The sequence below is a fragment of the Dendrobates tinctorius genome, unplaced genomic scaffold (assembly GCF_039654945.1).
Source record: "Dendrobates tinctorius isolate UK_male_01 unplaced genomic scaffold, ASM3965494v1 ptg000079l, whole genome shotgun sequence".
NCBI lineage: Eukaryota > Metazoa > Chordata > Amphibia > Anura > Dendrobatidae > Dendrobates > Dendrobates tinctorius.
The window spans coordinates 29,276,255-29,291,224 of record NW_027361747.1 but is presented as its reverse complement, the minus strand read 5'-3'; the positions used below and the strand labels follow the sequence as shown (position 1 = coordinate 29,291,224).

At 47.6% G+C, this 14,970-nt stretch overlaps 1 protein-coding gene across 7 annotated transcripts in view; it reads right to left on the bottom strand.

Annotated features, from left to right (window-relative positions):
• PCM1 (pericentriolar material 1) overlaps nucleotides 1-14,970 on the bottom strand; it is a 224,952-nt gene that overhangs the window by 74,925 nt on the left and 135,057 nt on the right. For all 7 annotated transcript variants that reach the window (XM_073583641.1, XM_073583639.1, XM_073583635.1 and 4 more), the window contains exons 12-13: nucleotides 3,507-3,661; nucleotides 2,290-2,419 (exon numbers count right to left, since the gene is read on the bottom strand). In XM_073583641.1, the coding sequence (XP_073439742.1) occupies nucleotides 2,290-2,419; nucleotides 3,507-3,661 (285 nt within the window). The remainder of the gene's footprint in view (nucleotides 1-2,289; nucleotides 2,420-3,506; nucleotides 3,662-14,970) is intronic.

Sequence of the window (14,970 nt, the reverse complement as noted above, 5' to 3'; positions counted from 1 at the left end):
CCGTATGCGTTTTTCTGTTTTAAGCCTGCCAAACATTTGATCCTGAATGGACTGAGGCTCTGGTTCCTCCTCTAACCCCATGGTACTGCGTACTACGGACACCAGCTCCTCAATATAGTCAGAGGAGAAGAGGTATTTTCGGATCTGAGGCTCTGGGCGATACGGGTTCCTCTCATCTCCCAGAGGACGATGTATGAAACAGGTCAGACTCAGAATCCGAGTCCTCAACCTGTATCTTCCTTTTCTTTACTGGAGAGTGGGTTGGTGGTGGTGGCGGAGGATTAAAGGCCACTAGGGAAGACTGTACCTCTTGTCTGATCAGGGAGCGAATTTCGCCAAAAGAGACGGCTGCTCCGCTCTAACTACTTTGTCGGTGCAAGATCGGCAAAGTTTTTTATCCCACAATGAGGGCATTTTAGGGTTACAGATTGGGGACTTTTTCCTGGTTGCGGCTCTGGGGGTAGTCTATTCTCCCTAAAACAAGAGGGAGAGAGAAGTCAGGACAAAGGGGGGCCCCCTAATGATAACACCCCACAGACCTCTTCCCTGCAAACACTCAATGTAGCAGGGTCAGCGCTGGGCTCTGCAGACACAGGGCATGAAGTGCTATACATGCTGAGCGATTTTTGTCTTACCTCAATGTAGCCTTCGGCAGGGTTGTTATGCTCTTCGGAGACAGCACCTGCCCTCCAGCATTGCGGTTTTCCCCCCTCCCGGGTCCATGTGCCGGCGTTAGGAGCGGGCACCTCGCGCGGTATGGGGGCGGCCATTAGCCGAAAGTCGGCGTCCTCCTGGAGCGCCGATACCGGAACATCCGGGCACCGCGGCTGGAGGAGGAGAGGTCCGGGGAGCTCCGGGAGGCCCCCGGTCGGGGATCCCTGGCTTGCTTTGCCCTCACGGGGGCGCGAGGAGGCCAGAGCGGGTCCCGAGGTCACCCGAGGGGACAACAGGAGCAGCATCACGGAGGAGGCGAGACAAGACCACCAGCTGCCCGGCATTTGACAGAGGTAACCCCCCGCTACTGCAGTCGCCGGCCACCACAGTATACGGATCTCTCCCTGCCTCATGGGGAAAAGGAAAGACACTGGCAAGTGGGAGAGCCTTTTAACCTCTCTGTTTCCTGTCCCCCATCAGGGCAAAGAGGCAACCTCCGTATACCATTGTGGAAGGTGACTAGAGAAATCAGCGATCTCGCTGTGTGTGACGGGGCGTTTAGTTTTGCCTGAGAGATTCCTAACAAATGTCTGGATAGTTGAAATCTCCCATGACAACTATGTCATTTTTTGGAGAACTTGGCCATTTGATGCATAAAGAGTTCATCCATATCTTCAGCTTGCACAGGCGGCCTGTAGTAAATGCCTACAATGGTGTCCTTTCCGTTGTTCTCTCCTATTATTCTTACCCAGTTTCCAAAGAATTGACAGTCTCTGAATCTTTAATCTCTGTGCAGCTATACGCGTTTCTAACATACAATGCGACACCTCCTCCTCGCTTATCAACTGTTTCTTGCAAATAATTTGTATCCTTCTAGCCTTGTATTCCAATCATGTGTATCGTCCCACCAAGTTTCAGTGAATCAAATGATATCCTATTTCTTTTCCTGCGTTAGTAGTTCCAGTTCTCCTTGTTTGTTGCCCATGCTTTGTGCATTTGTATAGAAACCGTTTAGTTTGTGATTAGTTTCGTTTCCTATGTTTATTATTTAGATTTTTTTGTCTTTGTTCTTCTTTTCCACTTCTAATAGCAAGCTGTCACTGAAACCAGAAAAAGCTGATCGGTGAGGGTGCTGGATGTCGCAGCACCATCGATCTTATACTGCTGACCAACCGTAGACTAGGCCTTTAATATTTAAGTAGTGGACAACCCCTTTAAATAATTTAGCTTAAAATTAAAGCTGCCTTAGAAATCAACTAATTGCCGAGTGTCTTGTAGCTCTCACTTATACTAATCAGCTACTATCAATGTGGGAATTTTTGGGCCAATTAATTTTTCCTTGCTCCCATGGTTGTGGAAAGGACTACCTCCAAAATGCTTGGCTGTTCCATCAGATGCTATAAAGAATCAAGTGCACCAAGTCAGCATTGGAAAACTGGAGATCATTTGAAAGTATTTCACAAGAAAGGTAAAAAAAAACAAAAAAAAAACAAAATCTGGTTTCATCCTGAATAAATAATGAGTACTTTTCATAGCTTTTGCTTTTACAAGACTTATCTATTAAAGAATTTTTATTTACTTGGATTTAATTTAAAACTGATGACATATTTAATCAAGGTTAATAATGACACATACCTGAAGGTCAGGACAAGCTTTCCGCAAAGTTTGAATTTTTTCCTGAATTTCCATCAGTTTTTTTCTCTCTTCTTGTAACTGTTTCAGTTCGTGCTGCTGCTGTTGCAGCTTACTTTCATAGAATTTCTCTCTGTAATATTAATGTTTATAGTAAGCTGATGCTTTATAGGAATACTAGCTGAAGAGCCCGGCGCTGCCCGGGCATAGTAACTAACTGTGGTTAGTTATAACAAATTATAATTATCCTCCATCCCATAGTCCCGTGCCCATATACCTATCATACATATCCACCATCCCATAGGCCCGTGCCCATATACCCATCATACATATCTTCCATTCCATAGTCGAGTGCCCATATACCCATCACACATCCTCCATCCCATAGTCCCATGCCCATATACCCATCATACATCCTCCATCCCATAGTCCCATGCCCATATACCCATCATACATATTCGCCATCCCATAGTCGAGTGCCCATATACCCATCACACATCCTTCATCTCATAGTCCCATGCCCATATACCCATCATACATATCCTCCATCCCATAGTCCCGTGCCCATATACCCATCATACATATCCGCCATCCCATAGTCCCGTGCCAATATACCCGTCATACATATCCTCCATCCCATAGTCCAGTGCCCATATACCCATCACACATCCTCCATCCCATAGTCAACAATTAGGACATCATAATGAGCGGCGGGGCTTGCAACCTATGATGACATCAGCGTCGCCATGGCAACCATTACGACATCATAATGAGGGGCGGGGCTTGAAACGCACACACTGTTTCCCCATTATGTAGATAGGGGCATTATGACATCATAATGAGGGGCGGGGCTTGACAGGCACACACTCTTTCCCCATTATGTAGACAGGGGCAAAAATGTTTGGTAAATTGGAACACGCGGGGTTAAAATTTCGCCTCACAACATAGCCTAGGACGCTCTCGGGGTCCAGACGTGTGACTGTGCCAAATTTTGTGGCTGTAGCTGCGACGGTGCGGATGCCAATCCCGGACATACACACATACATACACACTTTGAGCTTTATATATTAGTTGAAGCACAGGTGCTACAAGGGGAGGGGGGGGTTACTGGCCTTCTAACGGAACATCAACTAAAGTAAGCCAAGTGCTAACTAAAGACGTTTCTACAAATCTCAAATAATACATCGGATATGAAAATAAAATAAATGAATTACAAGAACCTTGCTTGTTCTTTTAGAGCAACATCTTTTTGTGCCTTGGAAGCATTGGGACGGGTATTATTTGGTTGCTGATTTGAGTCCGTCTCCTCAGGTAGGAGATGGGCTGCACCGGTCGGTCTTTCCGTAGCCGCTTCAGACTCTGTATCATCACCATACTTAAAAAGAAATCAAAATTAAAAACACTAAAAAGAGAAATGGGTAAAAACATTTTTTTTAATTCTTAAAAATCTTAAGTGTTAAAGGCTCATCCACAATGAAAATTGCTTGGATTTTTAAAACACGAACATTGTTCATAACACTTGTTTCAAAATTATCTTGTCCTGGAAACAGGCTGCCGATCACCCGATGAACAAGCAAAACACCAATTCATCGGGTGAAATGATCTTTTGTGCAACACAAAAGATAATCTCAGTGTTTCATCATCCTGGATAATCAGGACTTCGCACTGCCAAAAACTATGGCAGTTAAATATGTTCTGAGCAAGGATTGACGAACCCGAATGGTAAGGCTCGGAGTCCATACCAAGCACTTAGTGTCCGTGCATTGACCCTTCCCTGGAGTGCATGTTACTGTTCAAGGTGGCAGACCGAACATCCATCGTTTTCCACGCTGTCATCTGTGTGACAACGTGAGAAACATGGGCAGTATGTTAGGCAGTGCCAGTCACAGAGATGCAGTTCCCACGCTGTCATGCAGATAATTGCCTGTAACCCAGCAGCTGTGACCCAAGGCAAAAAGGTACCAGAGCCGTGAAAAACAGGATTTTTGGGTTGCTTACTGTAAAATCTGTTTCTCGGAGCCTTCATTGGGGGACACAGAGACCATGGGTGTATGCTGCTGCCACTAGGAGGCTGACACTATGCACAAAAAAAGGTTAGCTCCTCCTCCGCAGTGTATACCCCACCAACCGGCAGGGAATTCCTCAGTTAGTGAGAAAGCAGTAGGAGAAGTAACAGAATAGATTGTTCTGTTTTCAATCTATTCTGTTACTTCTCCTACTGCTTTCTCACTAACTGAGGAATTCCCTGCCGGTCGGTGGGGTGTACACTGCGGAGGAGGAGCTAACCTTTTTTTGTGCATAGTGTAAGCCTCCTAGTCGCAGCAGCATACACCCATGGTCTCTGTGTCCCCCAATGAAGGCTCCGAGAAACAGATTTTACGGTAAGCAACCCAAAAATCCTGTTTTCTCGTTCGCCTTATTGGGGGACACAGAGACCATGGGACGTCCCAAAGCAGTCCCTGGGGTGGGAAACAAACTTCCATCAGGCCAGTGGACTCACCACCGCTGCCTGCAGGATCCTTCTACCTAGGCTGGCGTCCGCCAAAGCGTAGGTGTGGACCTTGTAGAATTTCACAAACGTGTGAACCGAAGACCAGGTTGCAGCTTTGCAAAGCTGCAGCGCGGAGGCTCTGTGGCGTACCGCCCAGGAAGCACCCACTGCCCGGGTAGAGTGCGCTCTAATCTCCGGAGGGGCCACTCGATGCTTAACCCGGTAGGCCTCCAAAATTGCCGATCTGATCCAGCGAGCAATAGTAGCTTTGGAAGCCGGGTGACCTTTCCGCGCCCCATCTGGAATGACGAAAAGAGAGTCTGTCTTTCGCAAGGAAGTCATCCTAGACAGATAAACTCTCATCGCCCTGATCAGATCCAGTTTGTTCATGGACCGCTCCCGAGGGTGAGTTGGACTCGGACAGAAGGACGGCAGAACAATATCCTCATTGAGGTGAAAGGCGGACACCGCCTTTGGAAGAAAAGAGGGCGGAGGCCGCAGAACTACCTTGTCCTGGTGAAGTACCAAGAAAGGAGAGCGGCAAGAAAGAGCCACCAAATCCGACACGCGCCGGATGGAAGTGATGGCCACCAGAAAAGCTAACTTCCAAGAAAGGAGAGAAAGGGAAACATCCCTGAGAGGTTCAAAAGGAGAACCTTGCAGAACCTCAAGAACCAGATTAAGATCCCATGGATCCACGGGCGCTCGATACGGAGGAGCCGTGTGAGCCACGCCCTGAAGAAAGGTTTTGACCTGAGGGCAGGAGGCCAACGTCTTCTGAAATAAAATGGACTGCGCCGAAAATTGACCCTTCAAGGAACTGAGAGCAAGCCCCGCATCCAGCCCTGCCTGAAGAAACGACAGAACCGAAGGGAGCGAAAAGCACATGGGCGCGATGTTATTGGCCTCACACCAAGTGAAATAGGCCTTCCAAGTACGGTAGTAAATTTTGGAAGATGATGGCTTCCTGGCTTGGATCACGGCATGAATTACTCGACCGGAGAATCCTGCTAGTTTCAAAACCTCGGTCTCAACAGCCACGCCGTTAAATTGAGCGGCCGAGAATTGGGGTGGCAAATCGGGCCTTGAGACAGCAGATCTGCCCTGTCTGGAAGCTTCCAGGGGGCGTCCGCAAGAAGGTTGACAATGTCCGCGAACCAAGACCTTCTGGGCCAATTCGGGGCGATGAGAATGACTGGAATTCCTTCTGCTTTGATCTTCTTCAACAGCTTGGGAAGAAGAGGCAGGGGAGGAAACAGGTAGGGGAGCTCGAACTGCGACCAAGGAATGGCCAGAGCGTCAGCGCCCACTGCGAGAGGATCTCGAGCCCTGGATACAAACTGTGGGACTTTCCTGTTGAGGCGAGAAGCTAGCAGATCTACGTCCGGGGTTCCCCAACGACGGCAGAGCTGAAGAAATACCTCCGGATGTAGGGACCACTCTCCTGCCGCGAGACCCTCGCGGCTGAGAAAATCGGCGGCCCAGTTGTCTACGCCGGGAATGTGTACCGCGGAGATTGTCGGTACCGAAATCTCTGCCCACCGAAGGATCTTGGACACTTCTGCCAGGGCTGAGACACTCCGTGTCCTTCCTTGGCGGTTGACATATGCCACCGCTGTGGCATTGTCTGTCTGAAGCCGGACAGGCAGGCCCCTGAGGAGCCTCTCCCAGTGGACGAGAGCCAGATGGATCGCTCGTATCTCTAGGACGTTGATCGACAGAGCAGATTCCTGAGTCGACCAACGACCCTGAACAGTGTGATTGCGGAATACTGCACCCCAGCCGAGGAGGCTGGCATCCGTTGTAACAATCTGCCAGTGAATGGGAAGAAAAGACCGCCCCAAGAGGATGAGAGGTGACGTCAACCACCAGTTGAGTGACCGCTTGATCCGGCCTGAAAGACGAACAGGGCGATCCAGGGACAGAGCCGACCTGTTCCACCTCGACAGAATGGCGTGTTGGAGAGGTCTGGCGTGAAATTCTGCAAAGGGAACTGCCTCTATCGCCGCCACCATCTTTCCCAGGACCCTCATGGTTGTTCGGAGGGACGGAAATCGTGTGGTCTGCAGTGATCGTATATCCTGCCGCAGGGAGAGAATCTTCTCTTGAGGGAGAAAGACCCTTGACCGACGAGTGTCGAACAGGAGCCCCAGAAACACAAGACGTTGAGTGGGAACCAGACAGGACTTTTTCCTGTTGACGATCCACCCGAAATTGGAAAGAGTGTCTAGGACGATCGTCAAACTTAGGCGTCCTGTTGGAAAGAGGGAGCTTTGATCAGAATATCGTCGAGGTACGGAAAAAGAACGAGACCTCTGATCCTCAACAAGGCCATCAACACAGCCACGATCCTCGTGAAGACTGTGGGAGCGGTGGCGAGACCGAAGAGCAGCGCGACGAACTGGTAATGTTCCTGGCGAACCGCAAAACGCAGGAACTTCTGATGTCCGGAGAATATGGGAACATGTAGATAGGCATCTTGGATGTCTATTGAACACATGAATTTATGCTCCTCCATGGAAGCGATTACCGAACGAACCGACTCCATCCGGAAGTGGCGAAGACGGACTATCTTGTTGAGCAGCTTGAGATCCAAGATGGGTCGGACGGCCCCGTCTTTTTTCGGCACGACAAATAGGTTTGAATAAAACCCTGTAAACTGCTCCGCTTCGGGAACGGGCACAATCACCCCGGCACTCAGGAGCGAGTCGATGGCCGTAAAGAACCCCGGGATCAAAGCTGGATCTTTTGGAGGACGGGATTCGAAGAAACGATCCCGTGGAAGAGAGACGAACTCTATCTTGTATCCTGACGATACAACCTCCCTGACCCAAGCGTCCTATACTGAGACCAGCCAGACGTCCTTGAAGAACAGGAGTCGACCTCCAAATTGGAAGGGACCCTCGGGAGTCCGAGGATAGTCATGCTGATGTGGACCGTCCAGATCTGGGTCTGGATGGTCTGCTCTGCGAAGAGTGGGAGCGCCAGGAGGGAGTGGGTCTGAAGGAAACTTTCTTCCTATCTTGGCGTGCCTGCGGTCTTTGTTGGTTGGAGGTCTTCGCCGTATTGAAACGGCGGTAAGCCCGAAAGGGTCGAAACTGACGCCTTAATGGTGGTCTGCGAGGCTTGGACTGAGGCAGGAGAGAACTCGTGCCTCCAGTGGCGTCCTTAATAATCTGGTCCAATTGGGAACCAAAAAGGCGCACTCCCTGAAAAGGCAGATTAGTAAGAGACTTTTTAGAAGACAAGTCCGCGTGCCAGGCCTTGAGCCAAATTGTACGTCGGATTGCCACTACGTTGCTTGACGCCTGAACTGCGCAGGATGCCGCATCCAAAGAAGCAGAAAGCAGATAATCCCCCGCATGGGAAATCTGATTGGCGAGATCGGCCAATCGATCTGGTTGTGCTTTCTATAGGATGCCCTGACGAAGATCCTCTGCCCAAGTAGCTATGGCCTTTGCTGCCCAGGATGAAGCAAAGATTGGGCATACCGCCGTTGAAGCCGCTTCGAAGGCAGACTTCGCTAGGGATTCTATAATCCTATCATTAGAATCCTTTAGAGACGCCACACCTGAAAGCGGGAGAACCGTGTTATTAGAAAGCCTGGACACGGGTGGATCGACCGAGGGAGAGGCAGACCAGTTGTCCGAGAGCTCTTTAGCAAACTGGTACAGAACGCCGAGACGCTTTCCTCTTTGAAAGCGTCTGGTCGGATCTTCTCTTTCCCTGGTAAAAATCTTTCCAAACTCGGAATGCAGAGGGAATACCCTGGAGGGTGCTTCCTCCCGTCTGAACGAAACCTCCTGATCTGAGGATTTTGCAGGGGAGTCCGCAATGTCGAAGGTATGGTGGATCGCTGCAATGAGGTTCTGTACAGTAACCCTCATGTTCGCATCCTGGTCCGAATCCAGCTCTAAGATCCCCTCAGATGACCTGTCCGAGAGCGCCTCACCTGACTCGGGAGAGGAGGCCCGGGAGGGAGGCTGACGAGAAGGACTATGTGGTGACATGGGGCGAGGAGAGGATTCCGGCTGGAGATCCTGCCTGGGTCTTTTGCGACTAACGCTGGCCGACTCAGATGGAACCTCTTGAGGCCTGCTGGACCCTATAGAGGTGTCCAGGGGCAACTTATCCAGAACGGCTACTAGGGACTGAGACACCCTGGTGAGGTCTGCCACTGACTGTGATAGAGATGAAGCCCAGCCGGGCATGGGGGGTTCACTCTCACCTGGGGCCCTAGATGGCTCCTGGGCGGCGTCAGGTTGAATTGGATTGCTACAGTCTAGGCATAGGGAAGTGGACTGACCTGAGGGAAGTTTGCGATTGCAAGAAGATCATGCAAAGAACCTGACTAGAGTGCAGGAAGGAGCCGCAGGGCGGTTACGGTCAGATTTGGAGTTAGACATAGTGAAACCTGAGGTAGTGCCGGAAAGTTGGGGGACAGGAGGCAGAGGAGGGTGTCAGTCTGCCGAGCAGAGCCTACTCACGGTCCAGTGTCCTGTAGATGCTTCCAGCAAACGCTTGCTGAGTCCCCCAATGCTGCGCCACTCGTTTGGATCTGCGGAGCCCTCGATGGGGAAGAAGACGGAGTCCGGCTGACAGGCAGAAAAAATGGCGGCCGCCTGAGAAAAGCCGGGTAGAAAAGCGAGCGCTTCCTTGAGCAGACAGGGAGAAGGAAGGGGCGGGCTAACCGCAGTAAGGAGGAGGAAGATGGCGCCGCCCGCTGCCTATAGGCAGTCTAGGGGGCTGAACACTGCCCCTGGAGCGCAGAGCCCGAGGAAGAGAGCGTTGGACGGGCTTAGAACGGGCGGCGAGGCCGCGACGCCGAAGTAGGCCCAAACTGAAGCCGGGGCCAGTAGTAGATGCGGCGGCCGCCGTGAAGCGCGGGGCGGCGCGGAGACAGCGCCGCACTGCCACGGCGATCGCCCCTCAATGGAGCCATGACTAGCCCGGCTGCTAACCATCGCTGAAGTGCAGCCGGGGAGGATGATAGAGGCCTGACTGCAGCCCGGCTGCTGAAAAGCACTGAGATAAGTGCAGCCGGGGAATTCAGGGAAAGGAAGAGGCTGCTGAGGGCTCAGGGTCCTATACTTACCCTCTAGTCCTGCCGCTGTTCAGTGTCTTCCGGTACCTGTGGAGAGAGAGGTACCTCTACCATCCAGCCGAAGGATGTCCACGTCTCTTCCGGACTCACAGGCTCTGGTGGGCGAGTGGGTGGGAGACGGGGGACGGGGACTAGTTGGATCGCCTGACACGCGTCCGTGCTCAGGTTCTTGGTCCTTCTGTGGAGACCTATGAGGATACGGGGTGGCAGTTCACGCTGTACTCATAGCCTCCTTGTGGGACTACAGATGTGACCGTTCACTCTATATCCCTCCGCAAAACCTGAAAAGAAAACGACGCACACTGAGGTAGATATGGGTCTATTGAAAGACCCGTGTCCACCTCCTACTGACACTAAGCTAAACTGAGGAATTCCCTGCCGGTCGGTGGGGTGTACACTGCGGAGGAGGAGCTAACCTTTTTTTTGTGCATAGTGTCAGCCTCCTAGTGGCAGCAGCATACACCCATGGTCTCTGTGTCCCCCAATAAGGCGAAAGAGAAACTACAATCTAATTTTTGCCAAAAAATGACCGTTTAGCCCCAAATTATTTATTTTCAAAAGGGTAACAGAAGAAATTGCACAACATTTGGGGTCCAAGTTCTCCTGAGCATGCCAATACTACATACGTGGGGGAAAATCGGCGTTTTGGCACACGGCAGAGCACGGAAGGGGCACAGTTTGGCTTTATCAATACAAAATGGCTGGAATTGAGAGCGGACGACATATCAAGTTTGGAGAGCCCTTGATGTGCATTAACAGTGGAAATCCCCCAAAAACGACCCCATTTTCGAAACTAGACACCCCCCCAAGGAATTTATTTAAATGTTTGATGTTGAGCTGTAAAAACTATCTTTTAGTTGTATAATTTGAAGAAAATGGACTCCAAAGTCTGTTGTAAAATATCTTCAGAGTATGCCGAGCTCAGAAGGGAAGGAGTGACGTTTTAGAATGCAGAATTTGTTGGAATGGTCTGCAGGAGTCATGTTTCCTTTGGAGAACCTCTGATGTGCCTGAACAGTGGAAACCCTCCCCTCACTAGTGACCTTTTATTGGAAATGATCTAGTGTTTTCCTAGTATGTGAATTTTTTAATGTGATGGAATACGTGAGTTATGTAGCACGTCAGGTTGGCAAATGCGAGTTATGTAGCGCATGTCAGGTTGGCATATGAGTTTTGTGGTTTACGTCAGGATGGCATATGTGAGTTGTGCAAGTCAGAAATAAATGTATTAGTCCATGGATGAGTGGTAGACTCTGAAACAGTCTTTCATACACAGGCCACATTTGTCAGGGCAGGTGTCGCACTGATAAATGGTGTCCTTTTATATCTCTCTTCTGTAACACACTTTGCACCTGTTTTTGTGACCTTCCTCTCCTTCCAGTTTGGGAGACCTCACAGGGAAAACCTTGCCTTGGTACATTACACTGGGGAACAATTTGAAAAAAAATTTCTGTTGAGTTAGGTTTTTGAGCTGATTTATACTAAAAATTGGCATGCTGATTCCAAAAATGTAGTCAGTTTTTTTCTATCACGTCAAGTTTTTCCTCCTCAACTTACCTGCCATAGAAGCACAATTGCACTGATTTCTGTAATAAGACTTGTTATCTGAGTACAATTCGACTCATATAGAGCTACATGGCAACTTGTAAGACTAGTCACAACTGAGACAGTGTGGTGAGAGGTGTGTACAGCTCCCAATACGTCATAATTATCAATATCTTTACACAAAAAAATGTATCATAGTAGGAATAAATAGGATCTGTGATAGCTTTTCTCTTTACATTGGGCGCTTAGTTGTAATTTATATATCTTTTATGATTTTTTTTCTTTGTTAGTTTTCAAAGCTTGTAACTTTCCATCTCAGTGTTTTATTTACTTATGTACATATTTCCTTTGTTTCAGATCATGTCTGCTCCTTCTTCCTCTCGTCGTAAATGCCCAAACAACCCTGACTCCTTCTGCTATATTTGTGGTGTTTTCACCATTCCAGTTCAAAGGGCAAACATCAGTGCATTTGTCAAACAAGCATATTTTGCATATTTTAAAGTAAAACTCGGTGATCAAGATAAGCCATGGGCCCCTCACATAGTGTGCAAGCAAAAAGTTGGCATTTGGTATCCCCATGGTGTGGAGAGAGCAAAAAAGAAATTCCACAGACTGTTACTTCTGTTTAGTGAAAACATCAGGATTTAACAGGAAAAATAAAAGTAAAATAGAATATCCAAATTTACCGTCAGCTATCAGACCAATGCCTCATTCAGCTGAAATTCCAGTGCCAATTTTCGAACAGCTACCATCTCTAGAAGTTCTGAGTGATGTTGACGAACACAGTGACAGCAATGATGCAGAATTTGAAAGTCACAAGGATTCAGTTTGTAAGGGATTTGATCAGCACGAGTTAAATGATTTAGCACGTGAATTGGGCTTATCAAAAAAAGCTTCAGAATTACTAGCATCAAGGCTGAATGAGAAACAGTTACTTGAACAAGGAGCGAAGGTATCATACTTTCGTACTAGAGAAAGTACATTTTTGCAGTACTTTCGGTGTGACAGCGGTTTTGGGTTTTGCCATAATATTCCTGGTTTACTACAAGAATTAGGGCTTTCAATGTACAAGCCAAATGAATGGCGACTGTTTATTGATAGCTCAAAGCGGAGTCTTAAGTGTGTCCTTCTACACAATGGCAATTTATTTGGTGCAGTCCCTATTGGGCATTCTGTCTCTCTTCGTGAAGAACATGGAGATGTAAAGAGAGTTATTGAGTTATTGAAATATGACACACACAATTGGATCATCTGTGTTGACCTTAAAATGGTTTGCTTCCTTCTTGGTCAGCAACGTGGGTACACAAAGTATCCCTGCTTTCTCTGTATGTGGGAAAGCAGAGCTCTAGAAAAGCATTGGGTTGAGTCGAATTGGCCTCCAAGATCTGGTCTTAAACCTGGAGATCCTAACATTCTACATCAGCCACTTTTTGACAGGAAGAATATACTATTCCCACCTCTGCACATAAAACTAGGTCTCATGAAGCAATTTGTAAAAGCATTGCCAACTGACGGCGACTGTTTTAAGTACATCATGTTGGCACTTCCTGGACTGTCCATTGAAAAAAATCAAGGCTGGTGTGTTTGAAGGTCCACAAATTCGACAGCTCATCAAAGATGAACATTTCACCGGGACTATGACAGATCTTGAGAAGAATGCTTGGTTATCATTCAAAGACGTCATCAAGAACTTTCTTGGAAATACACGTGCAAGTAATTACAAAGAAATTGTTCAGAAACTATTGGAGAGCTACAAAGCGCTTGGTTGCAACATGAGTATTAAACTACATTTTCTGCATTGCCATCTTGCCAACTTTCTGGAAAATCTTGGTGCTGTTAGCGATGAGCAAGGTGAACGATTTCACCAAGATTTGAAGGTTATGGAAGACCGTTACCAGGGTAGATGGGATGTACATATGATGGCTGACTATTGCTGGAGCATCAAACGTGATTGTCCTCAAGTTAAACACTCCAGAAAAAGCTATAAATGTACATTTTTACCTTAAATACTTGCATATATACAGTCATGGCCAAAAGTATTGACACCCCTGCAATTGTGTCAGATAATACTCAGTTTCTTCCTGAAAATGATTGCAAACACAAATTTTTTGGTATTATTATCTTCATTTAATTTGTCTTAACTGAAAAAACACAAAAAGAATTGTCCTAAAGCCAAATTGGATATAATTCCACACCAAACATAAAAAAGAGGGTGGACAAAAGTATTGGCACTGTTCGAAAAATCATGTGATGCTTCTCTAATTTGTGTAATTAACAGCACCTGTAACTTACTTGTGGCACCTAACAGGTGTTGGCAATAACTAAATCACACTTGCTGCCAGTTGACATGGATTAAAGTTGACTCAACCTCTGTCCTGTGTCCTTATGTGTACCACATTGAGCATGGAGAAAAGAAAGAAGACCAAAGACCTGTCTGAGGACTTGAGAAACCAAATTGTGAGGAAGCATGAGCAATATCAAGGCTACAAGTCCATCTCCAAAGACCAGAATGTTCCTGAGTCTACCGTGTGCAGTGTTATCAAGAAGTTTAAAGCCCATGGCACTGTGGCTAACCTCCCTAGATGTGGACGGAAAAGAAAAATTGACAAGAGATTTCAACGCAAGATTGTGCGGATGTTGGATAAAGAACCTCGACTAACATCCAAACAAGTTCAAGCTGCCCTGCAGTCCGAGGGTACAACAGTGTCAACCCGTACTATCAGTCGGCTTCTGAATGAAAAGGGACTGTATGGTAGGAGACCCAGGAAGACTCCACTTCTTACCCCGAGAAATAAAAAAGCCAGGCTGGAGTTTGCCAAAACTTACCTGAAAAAGGTTTTGGAAGAATGTTCTCTGGTCAGATGAGACAAAAGTAGAGCTTTTTGGGCAAAGGCATTAACATAGAGTTTACAGGAGAAAAAAAGAGGCATTCAAAGAAAAGAACACAGTCTCTACAGTCAAACATGGCGGAGGTTCCCTGATGTTTTGGGGTTGCTTTGCTGCCTCTGACACTGGACTGCTTGACCGTGTGCATGGCATTATGAAGTCTGAAGACTACCAACAAATTTTGTAGCATAATGTAGGGCCCAGTGTGAAAAAGCTGGGTCTCCCTCAGAGGTCATGGGTCTTTCAGCAGGACAATGACCCAAAACACACTTCAAAAAGCACTAGATAATGGTTTGAGAGAAAGCACTGGAAACTTCTAAGGTGGCCAGCAATGAGTCCAGACCTGAATCCCATAGAACACCTGTGGAGAGATCTAAAAATGGCAGTTTGGAGAAGGCACCCTTCAAATATCTGGGACCTAGAGCAGTTTGCCAAAGAAGAATGGTCTAAAATTCCAGCAGAGCATTGTAAGAAACTCATTGATGGTTACCGGAAGCGGTTGGTCGCAGTTATTTTGGCTAAAGGTTGTGCAACCAAGTATTAGGCTGAGAGTGCCAATACTTTTGTCTGGCCCATTTTTGGAGTTCTGTGTGAAATGATCAATGTTTTGCTTTTTGCTTCATTCTCTTTTGTGTTTTTTCATTTAAGACAAATTAAA